General features: G+C 39.8%; 3 protein-coding genes across 3 annotated transcripts in view; 1 reads left to right on the top strand and 2 right to left on the bottom strand.

Annotated features, from left to right (window-relative positions):
• The first annotated feature begins 84 nt into the window (after window positions 1-84).
• On the top strand, window positions 85-2,082 carry LOC102200900 (troponin T, slow skeletal muscle). The gene is made up of 9 exons (XM_005748502.2): window positions 85-320; window positions 421-478; window positions 568-684; window positions 835-912; window positions 1,007-1,120; window positions 1,234-1,343; window positions 1,472-1,562; window positions 1,646-1,686; window positions 2,018-2,082. The coding sequence occupies exons 1-9, from the start codon at window positions 247-249 to the stop codon at window positions 2,061-2,063; spliced, it is 729 nt and encodes a 242-aa protein (XP_005748559.1). The 5' UTR covers window positions 85-246; the 3' UTR covers window positions 2,064-2,082.
• Window positions 2,083-2,386: 304 nt separating this feature from the next.
• dnaaf3l (dynein axonemal assembly factor 3 like) lies at window positions 2,387-7,994 on the bottom strand. Its single transcript, XM_005748503.1, has 12 exons — window positions 7,922-7,994; window positions 7,574-7,656; window positions 5,977-6,083; window positions 5,805-5,898; window positions 5,558-5,706; window positions 5,192-5,383; window positions 4,963-5,085; window positions 3,692-3,814; window positions 3,439-3,574; window positions 3,045-3,159; window positions 2,815-2,889; window positions 2,387-2,605 (listed from the first exon to the last, which is right to left on the bottom strand). The coding sequence occupies exons 2-12, from the start codon at window positions 7,653-7,655 to the stop codon at window positions 2,464-2,466; spliced, it is 1,338 nt and encodes a 445-aa protein (XP_005748560.1). The 5' UTR covers window position 7,656; window positions 7,922-7,994; the 3' UTR covers window positions 2,387-2,463.
• A 191-nt stretch (window positions 7,995-8,185) lies between these two features.
• The window catches only part of syt5b (synaptotagmin Vb), a 6,694-nt gene continuing 4,559 nt past the window's right edge, over window positions 8,186-10,320 (bottom strand). The window contains exons 4-9 of the mRNA XM_005748504.1: window positions 10,181-10,279; window positions 9,696-9,863; window positions 9,307-9,474; window positions 9,084-9,198; window positions 8,833-8,966; window positions 8,186-8,748 (exon numbers count right to left, since the gene is read on the bottom strand). Of these exons, the coding sequence (XP_005748561.1) occupies window positions 8,539-8,748; window positions 8,833-8,966; window positions 9,084-9,198; window positions 9,307-9,474; window positions 9,696-9,863; window positions 10,181-10,279 (894 nt within the window). The 3' untranslated portion in view covers window positions 8,186-8,538. The remainder of the gene's footprint in view (window positions 8,749-8,832; window positions 8,967-9,083; window positions 9,199-9,306; window positions 9,475-9,695; window positions 9,864-10,180; window positions 10,280-10,320) is intronic.

Genomic DNA, 10,320 nt, shown 5'->3' with positions numbered 1-10,320 from the left:
CCAAGGAACCGGAAGCTGCTCACTCTCTCCACAGCAGCGCCGTTGATGGTGATGGGGGTGTGTACTTCTCTGCACCTCCGGAAGTCCACTATCAACTCCTTTGTCTTTGCGACGTTGAGTGTGAGATGGTTAGAATAAGATAAAGATAAACAGCTTCCTGTCTGATATAAACTTGGTTTAACTTGAGCTTTTCTGTTTCAAGATGTATTTTTGATTATTCTAATAACAATAACAACAATAATAATAATGATGATAATAACTGATTTACTGTTTCATTACTTTTCTGGTTGCCATACTGAAGAAGAACGGCCCAAATACAAGTAAGAAAATACAAGAATATTATGCTGTGAGCTTTCAAAATGATTTGATTAGTAAAAAACAAAGCATAGCAAATCAGTACGCCTTCATGTGGTTTTACAGGCCACTTACGCAACTCGGTGCACCAAAAATCCCAGAGGGAGAGAGGGTTGACTTTGATGTAAGTGCCTTAATATCATTGTTTAAGAAAAGAAATACATTACACGAAAACCAAACATAAGTAATCCCAGTAAGTTTCTCCCATGCTAGGATATCCATAGGAAAAGGATGGAAAAAGATCTTCTGGAACTACAGACACTGATTGAGGTCCACTTTGAGCAGAGGAAGAAAGAAGAGGAGGAATTGATTGGACTCAAAGCAAGAATTGTAATGCCCTTCCCCATACTATTTTCTTGTTTTGCATGTTTGTCTATTTTCCCCTCACTTGTTTGTATGAAAAAGGGATTTGTCAGGGTGCAGTCACCATTCAGGCTAATAGAGAGTAAAGCAGCAGAGTTGTTTTTTTTTTCAACGTAGGAAAGCCGGAGGGCAGAAAGAGCTGAGCAGCAGCGTGTAAGGGCTGAAAAAGAGCGGGATAGACAGACACGGATAGCGGTAATGAATTATGTTAACACATATGTTGCTTATTCCATGAAAATATCAATAATCCAACAAAGAAAAGAATAATTTAAGTGACGATGCAACTCAGGAGGAGCGGCAGAGGAAAGAGGATGAAGAGGCAAAGAAGAGAGCAGATGATGAGGCCAAGAAGAAGAAAGTTCTCTCCAACATGGGCGCTCACTTTGGAGGGTTCCTAGCAAAGGTCAGAGGGATTCAAGTGATTCATTTGTGGGCAGGCGTACCGCTATATTCTGCAGATATGTGAGGTGCATTTCTAGGCTGATGTGACTGGGCAAGAGCGGTGGTTTCTTACAGGCAGAGCAGAAACGGGGTAAAAGACAAACTGCAAGGGAAATCAAAAAGAAGACACTGGCAGAAAGACGCAAGCCACTGGCAATTGAGAGCCTGAAAGAGGATGGCCTGAGGTCAGTTAAAGCCTTCACTGGATTACATTTTTATTTAGCTACATGTTAGAGATACATCAGCTGGATAAGCCTGAGGCAAACAATTGTTTAAGCCTTAGACACAAGCTGTAATGCCTTTTGTGTTTTAGAGAGCGAGCCAAGGAGATGTGGGAATGGATCCACCAGCTGGAGTCAGAAAAGTTTGATCTGACTGAGAAGATGAAGAGACAGAAATATGAGGTTAGCCCTTTACTTGGGAATATTTAAGATTTTTATATTAGAAATCGGAGACATTATATTCTTATGTACTTTTTCTTTTTCAGATCAATGTCCTCCTGAACAGGATCCAACACGCTCAGAAATTGTGAGTCAGACGGCTTGTCTCAATCTACCCACAAAACAAGGGAGCTAAGTGCAGGGTTGTAGGTAGATTAACTCTTTGCACATCTTTGACTATGCAAAGATTTCACAGGTCACTGGCAACAACCACACACGCACAGGAAACACAACAATCTAAGATCTTGCTACTTTCTGAACAGGATACACACACACACACACACACTTTATTTAATATATTTAAATAAAGCGACAGAGCAGAAAGAGGAACTAGCACTACTTTACTCTCTTACATTTCGCTGATCTTCTGTGAACTACTGTTTACAATCTCCTTTTAATCTTCTTTTTTCTTAATGCAGCAAAAAGGGACATGGCAAGGGAAAAGTTGGAGGACGTTGGAAGTGACTTCATACACACACAGACACACACAGGAAGCATAAACAAACAAGAGGATGGTTCACTAGTTCCAGGACAAACTTCCAGCACCTTTGCAGTGTTCAAATAATGGCTTCCTGTAGGGTTTATTTGAATACATCAACTTATACTTACATTTGTGGCCATTAAAATACACATATAAATATATTTGAACTGCTGTAATGGTTTCATTTAAACAAGATGTGAAATATTATTAATTCATAGTTGCTACCAAACAAATATGAATTATTATCTGAAGCATCTGACAGCTCCTCCTAGTTGGTTTGCAAACTGCTGATAAACAAGATGTGAAATGTCTCTGTTGTATGGCTTTATTATGCTAAGTGTCTCTCGCATCTTGGTAAACAGCTATGCTGCGATATGAACATCTCTACTTTATGTGTTGTACGAAGACGGCGTGGACGTCATTACTGGTCCCTTCATGCAAAGGTTCAAATCCAGCCTCTAAAGCGATGTCCTCTACTTTCTTTGCAAAGCCAGCTTCTTGCTCTTTATTCAGATCCAAAATGTACCTGAGACACACATAATGACACAGGAATGCACTGTGAATCCAAATATGGCAATCGCTGTCGCTATTAACTTTCAAGAACAGTGTCACAATTGAATTATAAGGAATATGTGGCAAACTCAAAATATCTCATATGCAAATGCCGATACACGGCAGTCACTGTAGTCCTGGTGGCCATGGTAACGAGCCCTGTGTTACTAAAAAAACCCTCACTTGGCCAACTCCACGACAAGCACAGCGTCTGGTGCTGCAATCTGTCTCATCATCGGGCCCAACTGGTGCACAAAGCTTTACAGCAGAGGCAGAGAAGGAAGCAAAAGCACAGAGAACGAAACATGGTCAGCAGTTATATCAGTAGTGTGCAGTCCAGGTGACTGGATGCTAAAGGAATATTTTTTCAAGATGACTTAATATATTTCGTATTCATTTAAAGAAAAATCCACCTGGCGGAGAAGTAAATGGTGTTGAAGAATTGGGAATATTTCTGTTTCTCAGGCAGTTTGTGAAATGAGTCCAAAGGCAGGAAGGTGACAGAGATCCCATTTGGATACATCAAGTCTGAATGGGATTAGAGAAAACGCAGTGCTGGTTTTAGTTGCTATTTTCTGGAAATGAAACATCAAAACATATTGCATGAAGACAGGAAGTAATACAGTAAATAGCTGGAGCACCTCATTCCCCTTTAAACTTCTCTTAAAGTTGTCCAAAAGAACAAAATGAAAGAACATATAAAAATAGAAACCAACCTTTCACATCACTTTAAGGGTCTTTTTGTCACAGTGGTTTTACACTCTGGTTTTAATCAAAGCTAAAGCTGAAGGCCTTTTAGCATTTCACCTTTAATACTGACAGTCCGTATGGATGTGCCGTCCTCTGCATCGGTGTATGTTTGAGAAGTAGTAGGGCAGCCCCGTCTGCTGGACAGGGACTGGAACAATCCTTGCAGATTTGCGAAAGAGATATCCTGGGCGGTCTGTGGATGTGAGAACAGGATGGATGACAACAGACAGACAGTAATGTGTTTAGAGATGTGCGCACACTGATTCCAGCAATGAAGACAGAAAAAGACAGAAAACTTTGTATGTTTTACCTTAATGGGTTGCCCATTCTGTGTCTTCAGCAGACTCTTGTCATCAGTTTCAATGCCAAAGGACAGGTAGGGACTAGAAACAATGTCTCCCCAGTATCCCCTGATGGCTACTTTGTCTCCTTTCTGTACAGACACATGACCAAAATTAGCTTCCTTCGTCAACTTACTGTTTACAGTGAAGTGAAAAAGTAGCTGGCCCCTTCCTGATTTCTTGATATGGTTTTTCACACATTTGTCACACTTACATGTTTCAGTTCAGCAAACTCATTTTAAATATAATACAAAGATAACCCGAGTAAATACAAAATGCAGGTTTTCAATGATGGTCTTATTTATTAGGGGAAAAAACGTTATGCTTACCTATCTGGCCCTGTGTGAAAAAGGCATTGCCCCTTTTGTTGAATCATGAATGAACTGTGATAACCACATTCTTTATGGCTGAGTTCAATTTCTTCTCCTTCACACTCAGGCCTGATTAATGCCAGACCTGCTGGATCATGAAATCATTTAAACAGAACCTGTCTGTTCTGTTTAGGTGATAGATAGAGCAGGCTTCTCTATCTATCATCTACAAATGGTTACAAAGAATTTTATTAGGCTTTGGGACTCCAGTGAACCACAGTTAGAGTCCTTATTATCCACAAATGAACAAAACATGAAACAGGGTGAACCTTGCCAGCCTACTAAAATTACTCCAAGAGCACATCGATGACTCATCCAGAGGGCACAAAAAACCCTGAACAGCATCTAAAGAACTGCAGGGCTCACTTGCCTCAGTTAAGGTCAGAGTTCATGATTCAACAATAAGAAAGAGACTAAGCAGAAATGGCATCCACAGGAGCCCCGAGATGAAAACCACTGCTGACCAAAAAGAACAGGCTTCTCTCATGTTTGCCAAAAAACATCTTGATGATGAGTCAAAAGCTGAACTTTTTGGAAGGTTTGTCTGGACTAAAATCAGACTGCGTTACTTTGACAAGCTTTAAACAAGTCTGTTCATACTTAAAATCCTCCAGTGGCTGAATTAAAACAATACGAGGACAATGACTTTTTCAAGCAGGGCCAGGCATGTTTGGATAGTTTTTCTTCCTCCTAATAAATGAAATCATAATTTAAAAACTGCATATTCTATCCACACAGTGTATCTTGGTCGAATATTAAGATTTCTTTAATGATCCCAAATGTGAAACACGTGACAAAAAAAAATCATTGAAGGGAAAAATTCACGGCACTGTAGAAGAGCGATGTAGAAAAAACCAATATGTAATTACCTGACTAAAGACTCTTGAAGACAGCAAACTAGGATTAGTTATTTGATAGACGCCTTCCCTCATTTCGAATGCCAGTCCCTGTTCCCTCCATCGCATGTATTGCTGTCTGTTGATGACGCCACACTGCAGACAATCAGGAAACAAACATATATTTGAATTTCTTTAACCAACTTTTTATTTGCAAAATCTCTGGCCACACCAGAGGAATGTGCAGAAACTACTCAGATACCCCTTTCTCATGAAGCTTCATTGTAAGATCCCAGTCAAAGCAGCCCTTCTTGGAGTCATAGCGTGTCCCGAGGTGTTGCCTGACTCGATAATCCCAAGCTTTAGACATGATAGGAGCAGGACGCTCTGGTGATGAAGACCGAGTTTGGATCCATGACTTAAATATCATGTCCAGTTCGTCTCGCTCCTTAAACTGTAAAAAGTGTCCATACTCAGTGAATAAAATTTTGAAGCTTTTTCTGAATGTGTAAAGCACTTACACTTACAAATTTTAATGATTATGTGCAGTGCACTACAGGTTATACTGAGCAAGCTGCAATGTCTGGCTGTTTAGGTAAAAATAAGCTCTTTCAGCAGATGTTTGTACCTTAAGGAGAGTTGTGTTCAGACAGGCATGCGTTGCCATCGTTTCAGTAACGGACAGAGAAAGTTGTGATGCTACACGTTGCAGTACTTCTTCTGCCTGACTGCGGATTTCTGCGTTTCCAAACACCTCTAGGAAAACTTCGGTCTTCTCTAAAGATTTAAAATAAGGATTAAAAAACCCCACTGGTTTATGGACAACAACATATCTTGCTTTAATAAAATGAATAATTTATCCAACTCCCATGTACCATTAATCCCCATGCTGTCCTGAGGAATCAGTGCCAGGTAGAGGAGCAGCAGCTGTCTGGCAACCACCTCCATGTTGTTTTCTATGACCCATATCTGCAGTGTGGCAAAAAGAAGTTATTTGAAGCTCAAAGTATTGTTAGCCATTTGCAGTTTTAAAAGACTTAGGCTCACATGGACACTTTGTTTGTCTTGCAAACCGGCAATGGTCTTTAAAATATGTCGTGGATCTCCACTGCCCACCAGTAAAACATTCATTTCCCCTTCACATCTCTCAGGGCCTAGTAAGAGAAAGAGATAGAGAGAGAAAACACATATTATGCTTCTGTTGCTGGATAAGGAACCTCAGTACATTTAACCTGACAGGGACAAACTGTAGGTGATAGAAACTGAATATAGAAATCTGGAGAAACAGCTCAGATGTTTACTGATGGACCTGTGATACTGACAGAGTTGAAAGAGATAAAACACGACTGACGGATGACACAGTTTGCTGATCCATTGCGTGTATCCAGTTCTGGGTCGACTTACCGAGGTTGATTTGTGTGATTTTGAGTGGAAGGATCAGACACCATACCTTTCAAATGTCAAATTTCAATCTTTGAACAAATTTCCGCAAAATGTTCAGAAGACAAACTGTCTACAGCTGCACCAAAAAACTCACTGAAAAATGCATTTCGTTGTTTTACAGTCTTTAAATCATTTCAGCTTCATCTTCACTCAAATATTGCCATCAACTCCAAGATCCAACTGTGATAAACACTATTTATATCAGTGTGACCAATTATAATGTGACAAATGATTGATCATCAGTGCTATTTTTGCCTGTGTTAGCTGCTGTTAGCTGGCATTAGTGAAACTTTCTTTTAAGCGGATCCAGAATTGTTGGACTCTCATGCAATGTGAGAATGTAATCAAACACTTTATTGGGAGGAAATGTACTTCTGAGGCCTACCATTAGCCTCAGAAGTACATTTGGCTAGTTTATAACCAGCTGGTGTTTTTGTTTAGCTGGTTCATCATCAGCTGTCCAGAGACAGGAGGGTCGCATGTTTAATCTGCTGACGATCAGTAACTGCGGCAATATCAGGAATAAATAAGCATGTTTATGCATGTCTTCCTGACTTCAGTTCAGGAGATGGGGCTTGAGAGGAGGAACAGGATGAACTTTTATTCAGATGCTGATTGTGTTGTCTCTTTTTGTGACCCCTTCTCAGATAATAAAATAATTCTTCATATTTTGAGTATGAAGGTGCAAACATTAATTAAAACTTGCCTCCTCAGCACATGAACTCCTGAGAATTAACTTCTTTTTTGTCTCTGATATAAGACATATGTGGCAATTCTCTGGCCACATACATAAGATCAGGCAGAACAGTCCATCGGGATCACTGTATTCAAGAGGCAACATGATATCTTACACTATGTATTTTTAATGCTTTAATTCTTTATTTGTTGGAATTTAAAATAAATTTAGAATTGCACACTAATAAATCTATATTTATGAGTACACCATTATTTTTTCTATTAAAAAAACCAAAAAAACAAACAAAACCCCGACTGACTGTACCTAATTTTGAGATATCACACGTGTATTGTGTATTTATGTGTGTGAAACTAAAACGTGGCTGTCTATTTTTAAATGCACTCAACGCAGCATAATAAATGAATACTCTTGAAAAACATCAAAGCAACTCATACAATCCTTTATCTGCTCTGACGCACGTGCGCGGGCCCACTCACAGGATCCTCGTGCAGCCAAGACTCTTACCGATATGGAGCAGGTCGCGTGCAGGACTGAAGCCCCACCAAGTGATGCAACCCGCACCCTCAGATGCCCGTCCAGCACTCATACTGCAAAGAAAGGCAAACGAAGGCGTGCACCCCGTTGGTTTACGTCAAGACAAAACAAACGGCGGTAGGCAAGGGACCATATCTTAACACAAAGCCGTAAAAATATTAAATAGCTTAGTTCAGCTAATGCTAGCCAACTGCTACAGAACTTTTAAATGGTGCCCTGAAAATACAGCTATTGCTCAAACGCATAAGTGTGTCTCTGACTTTAATTCTGTAATTAAAAAACCTTAGATAATATCAAAAACTGTTTGTTAAACCTCACCCGACCGACTCTTTGACGACAGCTGTAAAAAGTGTGAAGCTGAAAGTAAGTTTAGGTTCTGTTGCTAGGCAACACTTTTGGCTGCGTAGACACCATCTACTGGTGAAAAGAGTGAATTACACAGTACGCTCTTCTATGAGTGCCTTCATTGTTAAAGTTTATTCAATTTATTAAAAGAAACTGAGCATTAATGTGAAACATTCCATTGTAGGTTTATTTGTTTATTGCACCACAACACTAGAAAGTGAGCAAAAAGTCCCAAAATACATTAAAAAACAAAGTTGTTTATTATGTGAATAAACTCTCTTTCATCAATTTTTAACATAACCTTGAATGGGCCTACACAAGAGATGCACATTTACAGATATGTGGTTTCTAGGCTTATAAAGACAATCACTTTGGTTTATGGTATGAGGTAAATATGGGGAAACAAGGTTTTAATAACAGCCAAATATCAAACATTGCTTGACAGGTGCATATATACACACCTACAGACACACACACACGCAATATGTGTCTCAAAGGAAATAAAATGGAAAGGAGAAAATAGAAATTAAGAAAACTTCGGGTTTAACAACAAGTAGCATATCGGCAGCAGTCACTACTCAGGTGTGACTCTAACGAGGTTTTGCTTTGAGTGCCGCATCTACTTCTTCTTCAGGCAGAAGAGTGTGCCACTGGGCTACTGGACGTCTGGGATTAGCAAGCATGTCTGACCAGTGGCGCAGTCCGACTCCTGTAGCTCCGTAACCCATAAAGGTCTTTCCAATAGGGTCGTTGCTTCCAAGTTTATCGTAGTCGAATACTGTGATGACAACCTGCACTTTCTGAAAGGCAAAAGAAATACAAATGACAAGCTTGTCCACATAGTGCTTGGTGTTTCAAAACTGATTACCGGTAATAAAAGGTACCTGTATTTGCTCAAAGGGGACTTCAAAGCTGAAACTCTCATTAAAATAAGGATTGAGTGTGTTTTTCTTTACTGTTGTCTTCTTCTTTTTAATCCGTTTCCCATTTTGTTGCAGAACAATCTTCACATATGGGTCTTTTGAAAGAGGAAGTGAAGGTGAGTTGCATCATGCATGTCTATTTCAATTCCTTATGATACTTGGGGATTTATTTTTTCATTTATTTGACTGATAAAATCATGAGGCCTGATTACCTGATAAACCTCCAACATCCATTTTCTTAAGGTTCTTTGCCTCCATGATGTTCACTGTCAGTTTCCCGGCAGTGGGTACATAGCGCAATGAGATGCAGATATCACCCAGTTTTTCCTGCAGGGATAAAATTTTGTGAAGAGAATATTGAAAAAGGGTTATTATCCAGATGTTTAGCATTGAAGGGTTGAAGAGCTGAAACATGTTTAAACAAAGATACAGTACCTCCTCCTTCTCACCACTCTCCAAGTCCCTCCATTGTTGCATTGGCTGACCCAAATCAACACTGTTCATTGGAATCTTTATTTCACCGATCATGTCATGCTTGGAGAATCGATCAAAGTCAAAAACCTGCAAGACCAAAGTCTTTCCACCCAGCTCTGCGTATGGAATCTAAAAAGAGGGGGGAAATGATAACAGACATTTCAAAACATACTGCATTGGTATTTTGGGGGGAAGGGACAGGTTGAGTTTGATTAAGGGGAAGAAAAGTCTGAAGAGGAAGTGGAGACTTGTGCCCAGCGAAGCGTGAAAAGCAACAGCCCGAAGCACCAACTCGAGCTGTGACAAAGACAAAACCCTGACAGCATCAAGTCGACAAGAACAAGTAGTACCTTGAAGATGAAAGTTTCGTTGAAAACAGGGCACAGGTTTTTGCGCTGAACCTTGGTCTCGTACTTCTTCTTTTTATCTGGCAGCAAAAAAACTTTGACATAGGGATCTGAAGTCCCCCCCATGTCCATAGCGGCAAGGTCCTGAGCCTGAAGGATACCCACGATGAGCTTTAGAGGAAAGAGATCAAGTGTCAGAATCAATGTTATTAGAGTTATCTATAAGTAAAGACTAAAACTAGTTGAGAAAAATGTTTTAGTTATCTGGAATAAAAATCTAAACTAAACTGTAAATGAATCAGAATCAGAATCGTGTTTATTGGCCAAGTATATGTGCAGACACATACAAGGAATTTGGTTCCGGTAGATGAAATAGAAATACTTTAAAATACAGAACTTTAATATATCTGGACAGAACTGGTCTGCAGTGGTTTAAGTGGTCAAAAAGAAAAAGGGTAGGAATTTTGACATTTCCATGGAGGACTTACCTGAGCATCTGTGAAGTTGTAGTCCAAGGAAAACTCCAGTTTACCCAACTTTTCCTGTTCTTTCTCCTCTTCCTCCCCTTCTTTCTTCACCTCCCCCTCCTATAAGATTAAAACACACACACACACACACACACACGCAC

This window comes from Pundamilia nyererei, unplaced genomic scaffold, assembly GCF_000239375.1.
Source record: "Pundamilia nyererei isolate P.nyererei 1_Seehausen unplaced genomic scaffold, PunNye1.0 scaffold00223, whole genome shotgun sequence".
Classification (NCBI taxonomy): domain Eukaryota; kingdom Metazoa; phylum Chordata; class Actinopteri; order Cichliformes; family Cichlidae; genus Pundamilia; species Pundamilia nyererei.
The sequence above is the reverse complement of the archived record's forward strand: the minus strand, read 5'-3'. Positions and strand labels throughout refer to the sequence as shown.